Here is a 15532-nt window from a genome sequence, read left to right on the forward strand (position 1 = left end):
GACAGATCCCTGGAAAAGTACAAGTATAGAAATAATAAAAACAAAAAAAAAGGAATGTTCCAGATGAGAGGGCAGGCAGTTAATACACAGTTAATGTGATTAGAGTAGCCTGCAGGAATGATTACTAGCAAAGTGTGTGTGTTTGCATTAGTATACAAGTATGTTTATTCTGGAAACTTCTGACTTTATTTCAAGATGTTCCTACTTGTGTTCTTTCGCTTTACTTGTAAGTTTGTGTAAAGCATTTGCGAAGTGAATGTAAATTGCAACTGTATTAACACTTTGTTAATACACACATCTCACCATTAAAGATCTGGTCTTCATCCCAGATTTAGCACTGCAAACATAGTCCTGGTTTGAAATGTTTTAAGATTCAAGATTTTCAAAAAGTGACCATAACATTATAAACTAATGCCAAATAGTCTGCTAAACATGCATAATGGAAAGCAATATCTATCGATCGTGAGGATAAAGGAGTAAGTTCCTTTTGAAATGTAGAGTTCGACATTTACTCACATACTAACAAGAAACACACCTTGGCAAATGCTTCGAGCTGTGCAAGCAGCACAATTTAATAAGCAAACGAGTAGAAACGTTCTTTTGTGCACATGCATGCCAAGACATTTGACAAAGTCATTGTATAACATAATTGTTAACAAATAGCATTATAAAATAGTCATGGTTTTAACCCCATTGCTTTTGTTAGATGTAGACAGGGTGAACAGAGAGTTTGTTAATGTGTGGTTCCCACTGTGAAGCATGGAGGAGGAAGTGTGGTGATGCTTTGCTGATGACACTGTTGGTGAAAATTGAGGGCACACTTGTTACCAGTAAGGCTACCATAGCATTTAGCAGCGAGAACCACCCCATCTGCACTTAGTGGGACCAACATTAGTTTTCTCACAGGACAATGACCCTAAGCATGTCACTAAGTTATGTAAGAGCTATTTGTCCAAGAATGAGAGTGATAGGGCGTCTACAATCACCCGATCTAAATCCAGTTGAGATGATTTTGCATGAGTTGGATCGGAGCGTGAAGGAAAAACATATCTGGGTTATATAACTCATTTTTGTTCCATATATGTTCATAAATGCCTTTAATATTACCATACACTCTTGGTAACAGGGTGCAGTTAAACTTGCAAGATCTGTGGTAAAGAGTATGTTATGGTAAAGAAGAGACACATTCTAACAGGACATATGCAAAGGTCTGATGGGATATAAAGGGATCCAGACGATAGACACTGGTTTGAGCATTACAGTATATTATTTAATACTATGAAAGCAATATTAATCTGAAGAAGCAACAATAAACTCTATTTTCACTTAGCAGGTAATACTAGGCTATGTTAAATTTCTCCAATACTCAGTGCTGCATAAAAGAGATGGTGGGATAAAGATTAGGAGGGAATGCCCAAATATGTACCATAACCCATAGTGTATAACTTATGTCAGAAGTGTAATGAAGGAAATGATCCACTAGGTTTAAGATAGAAGAGTTTCTATCCTGGGAGAGACTAGTGTGGGGGTACAGTGTTTAGACAACATCATGTGTGGTCTTTTAGGTTTTGACACCAGCACCATATATGTCCATAGACAGACCTGTACCTTTTGATCAATCATGGTTGTGCAGCCTGCGATATGTATGCATATCAGAGATGGAAAGTAATGAATACAAATACTTTGTTACTGTACTTAAGTACATTTTTCTGGTATCAGTACTGCTTATTCATTTTTTGGACCAGTTATTGCTTTTACACAAAATGTTTTACACAAATATCTGTATTCTTACATTTACAAAAAAGGTTCGGTACTTTAGTTTTAATCTATTTGGTGAAAAATTTTTCTCATTGCGCACTGTTTTCAGCCCATCAACTTATTTCTTGTCATTGCTCGTTTTTTTCAGTCTACCACTGGTGTATCATTTCCTGGCTCTCACACACCACAGATGTAGGCTAGTTTACACATAATCTAGATAACAATAAGCCAGGCAAAAGGCAACAAGTATGGATACCATGCATGAGACAGAGGGAGTCAGCGATGTAAACATGACTGAGAACAGAAACATTCCTGATCACCTGATCATCATCTTTTCTCTGTTTGTGTTCTATATGGTGGTTGTTCATCCTGGATACATTCATTAGATAACAAAATTTAAAACAATGTGAAAAGGTCCAGTTACCAGTGTGACACTGAAACAGTTAGCAAGTTGGCTAGTTTTTACTTAAGTACATGTCAGAGTCCAACCTTCTTTACTTTAACTTGAGTAAAAAGTGTAGTCAGTAGTTCAACTTTTACTAGAGTCTTTTAAAACATGAGTATCTGCACTTCTACTTGAGTGGAGGATGTGTGTACTTTCGCCACCTCTGATGAGTATGTACAGTATGCGTATGAGTCAGCATTACCTAGATTTCCACCTGGAGATGAAAATATAATGCACTATAATGTTGAAGCTTATCACAGATTTTCTCAAATCAATAAAATACTTGATTTAAACTCAAAAACCTGGAGTGGATCCAAAAATATCAAATTCAGAATATTTAAACAATATAAAAGTATTGTGTTATAGTATTAAATGTGAAATTTAAAATGTATATAATAATAACAACAATGTAATTCATAACCTTCTCTCACAATGTTTCTTATTTGGGTTAGCATTTAATTTTTTTGTTTGCTTCTTAATTTCTTTCTTTCATTCTGTGTTTGGGACATTTGCTGGGGGTGAGCAAGGAACAATTACAGAAAGGGATGTTTTTTTGCCATTTCTTCAGGCACCTTGGGTCCAAGGGAGACCTTGACTAGCATAGACTGACCAGGCCACATACAACAATATATATAAAACACGGACCAATGAAATTTCAGAATTCTAAAATAAAACTCAAAGGTTTTCAGTTGTGTGGATCTGAAAGGTAAACAGTGAGCAGGCAGTTTGATTTGTTTGTAGTTGGAGCAAGACATTTAAACATTAACCATAACCATAAATCCACAGTAAATATTTGTGTGATTAAAACAAAAATCAAAAATGCCTTTTCCCCTCCAGTTTGTGCAATATTTAAAAATGATATTTTAGTCCTGATGTTACTGTATATATCATCAGCACACCCAAAGCATGTGCAGAAACATACTTGTTGCTACTACCAATCAACATCATAACAGCTTGAATTGTTATGAATGATGTTCTCTGATTTTAAAACATATATTAGGAAGAAAATAACATACAATTGTTGAAAAAAAAATCACCCACAGTTACAAGATTAGACAATTTCCTCGTTCTGGGCGAAAATGTAAATTGGAAACAGACATGCTTTATGATTAGTTATGTGTATTACATAGAAAGATTTTTTTTTTCTCATTCTATGCAAAAATGTTGCTGTTCTTTTGATATTTTTTTACTTATTTTAAATGATATCTTTCTTGCATTTCTTAAATTATATTTTTCTTACATACTTTAGAATTAGTTGAGTTCTTTCATGCATGAAAAGGTTTCTTGGACATATACTACCATTAGTACTGTATTTATTTTTCTTATTTACTTCTTCAGCAATTTTTATTATTATAATAATAATAATAATAATAATAATAATAATAATAATAATAATAATGAACAGATCTGTACTCTCACATTTCAAACATTAACTAATATCGCCTTAAGGGGGCGCCGGAGAGCTGTAAAGTCATGATGGGCGGGATCAAATCATACTACTGTTATGATTGGTGTAGAAGGTCAGGGTGGGCGGAGAATCTGGGCGTGCTTTTAATTACTGTAGTATCCAAACTTCCGCATTCGGGGATTTTTACTGGATTGAATGAAATCAAGAATTCTGTACTGGGTTTTTACTAAATCGAACTTAAAAACAAGATCGTGTCTGGTAGAACAAATACAGATATTTAATACGCTCCAGCTTGGCTACTAGGTATAAATATATATCTATAAAAACAACACGAGACAAGGAATATATTTGAAATAATCGTCGCATCTATTGAGGTTATCTGCGTCTATACCATAATGATGTTAAAGGCAATTATTCTGATCGGCGGCCCTCAGAAAGGTGAGTCGTGTTTGTGAGACCTGGATAACATTTTGCTGTGCACCTGTCGTGTGAATGGAAATGTGGAATACGGAGTTTACGATGACGTGGCGCTGAGAAATAAATGACACGTGACGTCACTGTTTATAAAGCAAGCACTATTGTGTCAAGAAATATTACAATATAGAAATAGAATAACATACAAATAAGTAAAGGAAATAGCACTTTTCGTTAATATATCAGACCATGAGCCATGTTCCAGTACTGTCACTATTATATATATTAATATCTATATCTATATCTATCTATATCTATCTATCTATCTATCTATCTATCTATCTATCTATCTATATATATATATATATATACATACAAACACATTACCCGTCAAAAGTTTGAACACACCGTCTCCTTCGGTGTCTTTTTTTTTTCTTTTTTAATACTGAAAACATCCAACATCCAAACTATGACAGAACACGTACGGAATTATGCAGCAAACAAAAACGTGTTAAATCCCGAATATCTTTTATATTTTAAATTCTTCAAAATAACCACCTTTTGTCTTATCTTGAATCTTGAAGAAGGTGTCGAGTGCTTGTTTGCTGCTTTTCATTCACTCTCCGGTCCAAAACCATCTTACCTGGATATAGATTGGGTGATTGAGGAGGTCAAGTGTTCTGACACAGCACTCCATCACTCTCCTTCTTGACTGATAATCTCATACACAACATGGAAGAATGTTTGGGGTCATTGTCCTGTTGGAAAACAAATGATGGTCCCACAAAGTGCAAATCAGATCGAATTGTAAGTCGCTGCAAAATTCTGTGGTAGCAATGCTGGTTAGGTGTGCCCTCAATTTTGACTAAATCACCAACAGTGTCACTACTTAAAGCACTTATAGGGCTATTGATTCTCTACTCACCCTGTCCTCTGCACAGGACATCTGATGCTCTAAAGCAAATGTCACAAATGATTACTTGACAAAACCAAACTGAAAACCATTCCAAGTGACTACCTTGTAAATCTTATGAAAGGATGCCATGAGTGTGCCAAGCCATGATGAAAGTTAATTGTAATTATTTTAGAAAATCTGAAATATAAAACATATTCTGTGTTGGTAAACCCTTTTTTTCCCTGTAACTACATTAGACTGGTGACATTATTTACAGCATGTGTGCAAGACCGAGGAATATGTCCTTATTATTTTCTGATGCTTATTTCTAAGTTTCTTTGACTAACCTGTAACGCTGCTGCCAAGAAAAATAAAAAAGCATGAGTTTTGGAAACCAGTCTGTGCTTATATGATTTCTGTTGCAACTGGAGTTAGCGAGTGGCAGGTGAGCGGCAGGTCAAACGTCAGAGGAACCTCATCCATATTTATGATGGTTCCCAAACATTTCACAACTCTCCGAATGATTACAGCGCACATTGTCTCAGGTCAGTGGAGTGTTGACAGGCTGAACACAGAGATGTTAAGATCCATAACTACAAAAGCTGGATTAAGAGTGCTCACCATAGCAGATCTATACATGTGCTGCTGTGGAGGCGGAGGGTAGAATGGAAATCCATGTAGCACACATAGAAGGTAGATATTTAATCAGAGTTACATAGATGGAGAAGCACGCCAGGTGTGAAAGAGCTGAACTAGACATGTAGCTTATAAGTAAATATTCTGTAACTTTGACACAGCTGGTTGCATGGCTGTGCACATTATTGGAATATAAATTTGTGCCTATTTCTAGGAACTCGGTTCCGGCCTTTGTCGTTTGAAGTGCCCAAACCTCTCTTTCCCGTGGCTGGTGTGCCCATGCTCCAACATCACATCGAAGCTTGTGCCAAGGTAAGAAATCTTAAGCACTCTGAAGCCCTCTATCATTAATGCATTATCACAGCCTGTTAAAGAAAGCAGCACATTAAGACTCTTTATTAGATTATCCCACCATTTCATTCAGATATTTGTCTCATTATATGACTATGAACTATTGAACCAATCCAATAAACTTAAATGCAGCTTTAAAAGAGAGGGAATAGAAGTAAAGCCACTGATGGCGTCTGGAATTTGAAATTCCCAATGGTGTTGAAAAAAAAATGCAAAAGCTTGTGTGAAACAATTTCAATATAATTGGCTGCTCTTCCTCAACAGGTGCCCAATATGAAGGAAATCATCCTGATTGGGTTTTACCAGCCTAATGAGGAGCTGAACCGCTTCATAGCCTCTGCCCAGCAAGAGTATAAACTCTCAGTAAGGTAGGCAATCGGGATAAACCTGTTACTTGTTATATGTAGGAAACATAACTTCACAGACATGCTGTTATAGGAAAAGACTCATCAACATGCTAGTATGATGTAGCCGAATGCACAGCAAACACCCTGAATTGGATTATTTTCCAATAACTGCATGTAGCAATGTGTTTTATTCACCTTATACCACAGTGATCTGATTTGGACAATAATGGCTGTAGGTTGAGTTATTTTCAGGGGACAGTAAATCTATACTGCTATACAAGCTGCACAATTATATTGCCAAAAGTATTGGGTCACCTGACCTTTCCTGCTATTTGTGGTTCTATAACTGTTACCACAAAGCTGAAGGCACTCAATTGTACAGGACGTCTTTAGATGCTCTATAATAAAATTTTTAATTCACTTGAACTTGGAAATCCAAACCTGTTCCAGCATGGCAATGCCCCTGTGCACAAAGTGAGTTCCTTATAGACATGGTTTACATGCTGTGGAGGGGAGGATCTTGAGTGGCCTGCTATAGAGCTCTGATCTCATCCCTACTGAACACCTTTTGGATGAATTGGAACACTGACTGCACACCAGGTCTCCTCACCTACATCAGCACCTGCCTTTTGTAATACCCTTGTGGCCGAACACAACTATCCGTAAGCACACTCCAAAATGTAGTGGAACAGCTTCTTGGATGAGTGGAAGGAATTATAAGAGCAATTTGGGACAAAATGTGGAATGCAATGCTCAAAAATCACATACCGTGCTTATGACCAGGTGACCCAATACTTTTGGCAATATAGTTTATATATATAGTTTTCCTTAATGTAAACCAAATTACATTTCCAAGGCTACAAATGCCAATGTATTTATGCTGATGAAATATAAAAAGGTTGGGAACCCCCTAAAACTATAGCAGCTATAAAGTCTCATCTTCTCACCAGATCCTCCTAGCAAGTAAATTCTATTTAGATCATTTAATTTCTATCTTTATTTAAATATTTGGAACCATCTGAGTATATTTGATTTTGTTTTGTTGCAACATGTTTAGATACCTACAGGAGTTTGCAGCACTGGGCACAGGTGGTGGCATTTACCATTTCCGAGACCAGATCCTGTCTGGGGGACCGTCTGCGTTCTTCCTTATGAATGCTGACGTTTGCTCCGAGTTCCCTCTGCAGGACATGCTCCGTTTCCACCACCAGCGTGGAAACTCTCACTGTGGAATTATTTTAGGCACTACGGTAAGTAGTGAATGATTAAGTGAGGTTGTGCTGAGGTTGTACATCAGGTATAGGCATCATACACTTTTGTTGTCTGTTCCTCCAGGCTAACAGAAAGCAGTCTATGAACTATGGATGTATTGTGGAGAATCAGGAAACAAATGAGGTATAAGGAATATATCTATCTATCTATCTATCTATCTATCTATCTGTCTGTCTGTCTGTCTGTCTGTCTGTCTGTCTGTCTGTCTGTCTGTCTGTCTATCTATCTATCTATCTATCTATCTATCTATCTATCTATCTATCTATAGGTATACATGCATACATGTTATTATACAATATTGTGTTAAAGATAGAGATATTGAGTTCCTCTTGTACTTCTTGGGCAGGTGCTTCATTTTGTGGAAAAACCCAGTACATTCATAAGTGATATTATCAACTGTGGCATCTATTTGTTCACCCCTGAGATTTTTGCCCACATCGGAACAGTGTTTCAGAGAAATCAAGAAGACCGACTGCTGTAAGTATCGTTCAAAGCAGCGGTTCATAAAAAAAAAAAAATTAAAAAAGTCAAACAAAAATAAAATACTCCTTATCTCTCCATAGAGATTTGTTGTCCATATTCAAACTCATTTCTAACCAGCCATTACAAACGTTACATTTCCACAGAGAGGAGCCTCCTTGTGGCAGGCAGTTGCGAGAACTCATCCGCTTGGAGCAGGACGTCTTTACAATGCTGGCCGCACAGAAACAACTGTACGTCTACAAAACGCAGCACTTCTGGAGCCAGATTAAATCGGCAGGGTATGCACGTTAGCGTTCGGTCTTTTCCTTCATGTCAAACTGGAACATTTCTAACACTGTACATGATTTGATTGACAGCTCAGCGATATATGCAAGCCGTTTGTACCTGAAGCGGTATAATGAGACGCATCCGGAAAGACTGGCCAAAAACCAAGATGGAGGCCCAAAAATAATGGGTATTATTATTATTAGTATTACTACCATTATTCTTATTACAATACACCTTGTGTAGAACCAAATAAGAGAATACCTTCCACCTACAGGGGACGTATATATCCATCAGACTGCTTATATCGACCCCACAGCTGTTGTAAGTATATTATGGCAATCTTCAAACATCAGGCTGAAGAGTGTCCAAGGAGTTTTATGTTATTGCATAACCTGTTTTTAATACCTCTTCAGCTGGGTCCTAACGTCTCAATAGGGAAAGGTGTAATAATTGGCGCAGGAGTTCGAGTGAGAGAATCAATTGTCCTACACGGCGCTACGCTGCAGGTACAGAAGCCTAGTATTCCTCAGATGCAGAGTGTACCTACACGATCTGATTTTTGTTTTTATTAGTTTTGTGTTGTCCTGCTGTTATGTTTCGTGAGCGCATTTCCACAGATTTTGCAGTATTACAGGTCCCAAAAGAAAACGACTGAGGCAATGTGTTGTGAAAGCCGGAACGGGGGGGAAAAAACATGCATGATGAATAGGATGTGCATAAAAAGTCTTGCATTCTCTTGTTCCAGGACCACTGTTGTGTACTTAACAGCATCGTAGGCTGGGACAGTACGGTCGGAAGGTGGGCGAGAGTGGAAGGGACGCCAAGTGACCCCAACCCCAATGATCCCTACGCTAAAATTGACAGCGAGACTCTGTTCAGGGATGGAGGTTTGACTCCATCAATCACAATACTGGGTAACGTTTCTACTTATCAAGCTAAACGTGCAAGTTAAGGGTTTTAGGCTTTAAATTAGTTGCGTTTTGTTACCATAGTCAATAACAGTGGATGAAAGAGCGGCGTGATGCGACGAAGATGTCATCGAAAGCGATCAGTCGTTCATGAACTGCGTCAGATCAGAGAGCGATTTTTCTCATTTTGTGTTCGCCACGCATCATTCCCTCGTAAAGTGAAACCCGCAATAGCACAGTACAGGAAACAGAAGTGATTAGTTCACCGCCTGAGTCTTTTATTTGTCATATGACAGCCACATAGGCTCTGTGCAGAAAAACAGAAATGATTAGTTCACCTCATCTTCTGGTCCGAGTTTTTCGTTCATTTGTCACCTAAAAGCCATACAGTCTCTCTACAGGAAACAGAAATGAATGATTTGGACTGGAGACGAAATGGAGGTGAACTAATCATTTCTTCTTCCTGTACAGAGACTGAACAAATTTGCCCTCGGCCACTATATCATTTTTTCCTGTTTCAGAATATGATCAAAGTTACCTTAAGTAGAGCTTAAGTAGAACTTGCCTATTGAAAATGAAACATAAATTTTATTTTGCTCAAATGAATTAAATGAACAAAGTAACCATTTTTTTCCCCCTAAGTTTAAGGAAACACGACCATAAGATTTGTGTGTTTTTTGAACATCAAATTCTCATTTAGTTTCCATTTTCTGATATAATAATCACATTTCTGGTAAGATGAACAACTAGATTTGAAAGTGTACTTGTGGAGATTTGTGCTCATTAAGTGACATAGATGGTCTAGTAGTTAGGATGCGGCGCTCTCACTGCTCCGGCCCGGGTTCAATCCCCGGTCAACCCCAGCCATTAGGGTTGCACAAGCCAGTGCACGCTTAGTGCCGGTCCCAAGCCCGGATAAATGGGGAGGGTTGCGTTAGGAAGGGCATCCAGCGTAAAAACGTGCCAAATCAAATATGCGGATCATGAATATGGATAATCCGCTGTGGTGTCCCCTAATGGGAGAAGCCGAAAGAAAGTGAAAAGATTTAAGTCAAATAAGGTACCGATGTAGGATGTGGAGGCATGGGTTCATCCCAAAGATGTTCAGTAGGGTTGAGGTCAGGGTTCTATAGCAGTCTACTGAAGATCTTCCACTCGAAACCATGCAAACCATTGCCATGCTGGAACCGATTTGAGTGTCCTAGCTCAAGTGAAGGGAAAATGTACTGCATCCAAACACAATTGTGTGCCCTCAACCCTCATACTGTATATATAATCTCACATCACATTTATATATAAGCATGTGTATTAGCATGCATAAAGATTGCTCAACATTTAATATATGTACTGTTTCTTATTGGGACTCCATCATTTGTTTCCATTTGATACACACGCTTAACAACTGGACAGGTTTATGGTGGGGGGGTTTCTATTTAGATTGATGTAATTTTTATGTAAGGAATAAAACACCACCGAGCATATTGTCATTGGAAAATCACCAGGGAAAATCTTTCAGCAACATCATGTCCTGTAGTGTTTTATTTCTCTTATACTACAGCATTTTCCCACCTTTTTTTTATTTTACATGAACTAATAATTAATTAATATAAATTACATTTAATTACATACAATTTTGTTGAATTTAGTTGCATCTTTAGCTGACACGAGACTCCTTAGAAATGTGATCCATATAGAAATTAATACACGCATTTTAAAATCGTTTATATTGTGTGCTAGTTGTTCCTAGTGTATGCAAATTTTTTTGCTAAAGAAAAATATTGTAAATTATGGATCAGTCTTCAAATGCAGGAATAAACTAAGACTTACAAAGTAAAACTAATATCTATGAAGACTAATAATGGGAGTGTTTCCACTAGATGGAGCTGTTGCTTTCAGGCACTCAGCATCCATCCAGGTACCACACTGCAGTCAGAGCCGTTTGATGGTCAGAAAGAAATCTGAGAGAAAAGGCAGTCCAGTCAAGCGTTTCATCAGCGATCTGCATTTATATGACATTAATTTAAACCTCTGATGTAGTGTTTTTTCTTCCTCTTTTTTTCCCCCCTCAGGTTGCAATGTGAATATTCCATCAGAAGTCATCATTCGTAACTCGATCGTACTTCCTCACAAGGATCTCAACAGGAGCTTCCAGAACCAAATCATCCTCTAGAGAACCCTCTTGTCTTAAACTTGCGAACAGTAAATTAGAAACAATATAGTGATTAGACAGAAACATATGCAGTATTTGTTGTCTACTGTTTTAGGTGTTTGTTAACCGCTCTGATGGGTTTTTTGTTCTTTTTCTTTATTCTTTATTCTCTGTTTTTTTGTATGGAAATGTATTGGTATAAAGCACATTAATAAGGTGGTCTTATGAATCTACATGGTAAATGAATGTAAGTATTGTAAGTAATAAATTTCCTTCCCTAACATTTAAAAGCCTATGAGTTATTTTTAACATGGTGGTCCCATCTTGGATGCTGAAGGTCCTTGATTCTGCATGTTTACATGAAGTAAAATGACTTTTGTGAGACTTGTGCCCTGTGTTCCCATACTGATATTTAACAAGTGAGCAGAGTGAGAATGCATTTGAATGTATGTGGTTTTGACTGAAGCATTAATCATTGTATACAATGATTTCCTAAAGGTTTGTGGAATAATAATGTATTCCTAACCATTACCAATAAGTACAGAAGAAAGAGTGACAATAACTTTACCAGTTAATACAGTGCCATTAACTTTACTAATAAGTATAGAGTAACATTAATATTACCAATGAATACAAAGTGAAGAGTGTCAGTCACATAAACAAGTCACATTAATAAGAACAATGTTCACTGCATATAGCCTTTACATTTATTTGTTATACATAAATATTTACAGTACAGACCAAAAGTTTGGACACACCTTCTCATTCAAAGAGTTTTTTTTATTTTCATGACTATGAAAATTGTAGAGTCACACTGAAGGCATCAAGGGCTATTTGAACAAAAAGGAGAGTGATGGGGTGCTGCGCCAGATGACCTGGCCTTCACAGTCACCGGACCTGAACCCAATCGAGATGGTTTAGGGGTGAGCTGGACCACAGAGTGAAGGCAAAAGGGCCAACAAGTGCCAAGCATCTCTCGGGGAACTCCTTCAAGACTGTTGGAAGACCATTTCAGGTGACTACCTCTTGAAGCTCATCAAGAGAATGCCAAGAGTGTGCAAAGCAGTAATCAAAGCAAAAGGTGGCTACTTTGAAGAACCTAGAATATGACATTTTTCAGTTGTTTCACACTTTTTTGTTATGTATATAATTCATATATAATTCCACATGTGTTAATTCATAGTTTTGATGCCTTCAGTGTGAATCTACAATTTTCATAGTCATGAAAATAAAGAAAACTCTTTGAATGAGAGGGTGTGTCCAAACTTTTGGTCTGTACTGTACATATTTAAACCTATTTACACTTGTCAGTTTGCACAATGCTACTATTTGCACTTCTGGTAGATACTAAGCTGCATTTCGTTGCTGTGTACCTGTCCTATGCAATGACACTAAAGTTGTGTATATCTGTCTAACATTACCATTAACAATAACAATGAGTACAGAGTGAAGTGTCATTGACTTTACCAAAGATTAAAGAGTGTCATTATTATTACCAATGAGTTCAGAATGAAGTGTTCTTAACATTACTAATGAGTCCAGAGTGAAGAGTAGCACTGATATTACCAACGAGTATAGAGTGAATGAAGATTGTCATTAGTACACAGTAGCATTAACATTAACAATGAATACAGAGTAACATTCACATTTTTTACTGCCTAGAGCAATTATAATTTATTTATTGTAGTTGCTCAACAGCGTCCTCACATTTTCACTGCCTATAGCCTTTATTTTTATTTGTTATATATATTTACATATTTATCTGCACTTGTCATTTTGCACAATGCTACTATTTGCACTTCTGGTAGATGCTGCAAACTGCATTTCGTTGCTGCGTGTCTGTACTATGCGATGACAAAGTTGTATCTGTCTATCTTTAACATTACCAATGAGTACAGAGTAACATTAACATTAACATTTTCACTGCCCAAAGCATTTCTAATTGATTTATTGCACTTGCGTAACAGCTTCCGCGCATTTTCACTGCCCATAGCATTTATGTTTATTTGTTGAATATATATTTACATATTTATCTGCATTTTTTAGTTTGCACAATGCTACTCTTTGCACTTCTGGTAGATGCTTAACTGCATTTTGTTGCTGTGTACCTGTACAATGCAATGACACTAAAGTTAGCATTAACAATGGCATTAGCATTAACAATGAGCACAGAGTGAAGTGTCATTAACTTTACCGAAGAATGAAGAGCGTCATTAATATTACCAATGAGTTCAGAATGAAGTGTTATTAACATTACTAATGAGTACAGAGTGAAGAGTGTCATTAACATTAACATACAAATGAGTACATAGTAGCATTAGCATTACCAATGAGTACAGAGTAACATTAACATTCACATTTTGCACTGCCCAGAACATTTATAATTTATTTATTGTACTTGCTTAACAGCTTCCGCACATTTTCACTGCCTATAGTCTTTATTTTTATTTGTTGTACACATATTTACATATTTATCTGCACTTGTCAGTTTGCACAATGCTACTATTTGCACTTCTGGTAGATGCTTAACTGCATTTTGTTGCTGTGTACCTGTACAAAGCTGGTGTTGAATCTGCGATGATCGCAAATGTTGAGCTATTTTGAGTTGCTCAGTAGCTCCTAGTTTTATAACCACAAATGACTGTAAACGACTGTAGAAAGAACATTACTTATAATCTTACATTCCAGTGCTCATGTTAGTTCTCACTCTCCAGTGTTCTGTGTTCTTGTTCAAAGATTTATGATCACACTCTTGATGTCACCCAAATGAGGATGGGTTCCCCTTTTGAGTCTGGTTCCTCTCAAGGTTTCTTCCTCATAACATCTAAGGGGTTTTTCCTTGCTACAGTCGTCATGGCTGCTCATCAGGGATAAATACACACCATTCACCTTAACTGTTAAACTCTGTAAAGCTGCTTTGAGATAATGTGTTGTGAAAAGTGCTATAAAAATAAAATTTACTTGACTTGACTTGACTTGACTTACTATGCAATGACAAAGTTGTATCTTTCTGTCAGTAATCTTACCAATGAGTTCCGAATCAAGAGTGTTATATACAATACTAATGAGCAGGGATGAGCAGTATTTATGATACATTTATTTCAAATGCCTCTGATTGGTGCCTGCTCATTTGTTTTCCCAGACATGTTGGGATCAGAACACAAAACTGATCCATATGGAAGAAGGTGGTGAAGGTAAGAAACGTGCAGGCTGACAGCTTTTAAATAGGAGTCCAATGGTCGATAAATAAATATTTGATTGCCGAATATTGTACCCTAATTAAAGTAGCTGTTTGGTAGGATCATGATTTTGCATACCATTGCATGAATGACTTCCTGACCCATAATATATTATTATATTTATGATTAACAATCAAACGATTTATTATTTAAAAATGAGTTGCAATGAATACAGGTTCCATCAGTCCAACTCGTGCTTTTTTATTTTTCTTGGCAACAGCGTTACGGGTTAGTCAAAGAAACTTAGAACTGAGCATCAGAAAATAATAATGAAATATTCCTCGGTCTTGCACACATGCAGTAATACTGGAAAAATGCGGGGGCAGGCTATTCCCAAAATGCCGCTCTGCTCTTAAAGAAACCACAAAATATTTCACCCGTTACACCGTGTAACAGACACTGTCTTTCGTTAAAGCCTGTGTAAAGTTCATTAGTTTCAGTGTAGACACCTGCGGCTTATAGACAGATGCCGCTTATTTATGTTCAAAATAAAAATCTTTGTCAAATTCAGTGGGTGAGGCTTATATATGGGTGCACTTTATAGTCCAGAAATTACGGTACTTAATCATCTAATTCAGTGTAATGGTGAAGAACAGATCAAATAGGCCAATCAAAGGAAAGTATTTTTTTTGTATCTTTAAAATACAAAATACAGTAGTTTATTTTGATACATGGTGTGGCTGCTGTATTTTGTTTTAATACACTTAAAGTTAAGGTATTTTGGTTTTTTTTTAAATACATTTTGATTTATCTTTGCCCAAACCTGCCAATCAGTACAGAGTGAACAGTGCTATTAACATTACCAATGAGTACAGAATGAACGTATAATTAACACTGACAATAAGTACAAAGTGAGGAATTTGAGGGGAGCAATATGAAAACCATAGCCATATGACTAACAGATTGTCGTGCCTGATGTTTGTTCCTTTTCCTACTTTTTTAATGAATAAATAGAACATA

At 36.9% G+C, this 15532-nt stretch overlaps 1 protein-coding gene across 1 annotated transcript; it reads left to right on the forward strand.

The window, feature by feature from the left end:
- Positions 1–3761: 3761 nt before the first annotated feature.
- On the forward strand, positions 3762–11614 carry gmppab (GDP-mannose pyrophosphorylase Ab). Its single transcript, XM_046847444.1, has 12 exons — positions 3762–4049; positions 5771–5868; positions 6172–6275; positions 7312–7504; positions 7590–7649; positions 7873–8003; positions 8153–8287; positions 8366–8463; positions 8551–8597; positions 8690–8782; positions 9022–9190; positions 11254–11614. The coding sequence occupies exons 1-12, from the start codon at positions 4007–4009 to the stop codon at positions 11352–11354; spliced, it is 1272 nt and encodes a 423-aa protein (XP_046703400.1). The 5' UTR covers positions 3762–4006; the 3' UTR covers positions 11355–11614.
- The last annotated feature ends 3918 nt before the right edge of the window (positions 11615–15532 follow it).

The sequence above is a fragment of the Silurus meridionalis genome, chromosome 1 (assembly GCF_014805685.1).
Source record: "Silurus meridionalis isolate SWU-2019-XX chromosome 1, ASM1480568v1, whole genome shotgun sequence".
Taxonomy (NCBI): domain Eukaryota; kingdom Metazoa; phylum Chordata; class Actinopteri; order Siluriformes; family Siluridae; genus Silurus; species Silurus meridionalis.

Coding starts and splice junctions, on each gene's coding strand:
- gmppab (XM_046847444.1), top strand. CDS start 4,007: ATGATGTTAAAGGCAATTATTCTGATCGGCGGCCCTCAGAAAG. Junction 7,650..7,872: donor AGAATCAGGAAACAAATGAG/GTATAAGGAATA, acceptor CTTCTTGGGCAG/GTGCTTCATTTTGTGGAAAA. Junction 8,464..8,550: donor TGGAGGCCCAAAAATAATGG/GTATTATTATTA, acceptor TTCCACCTACAG/GGGACGTATATATCCATCAG.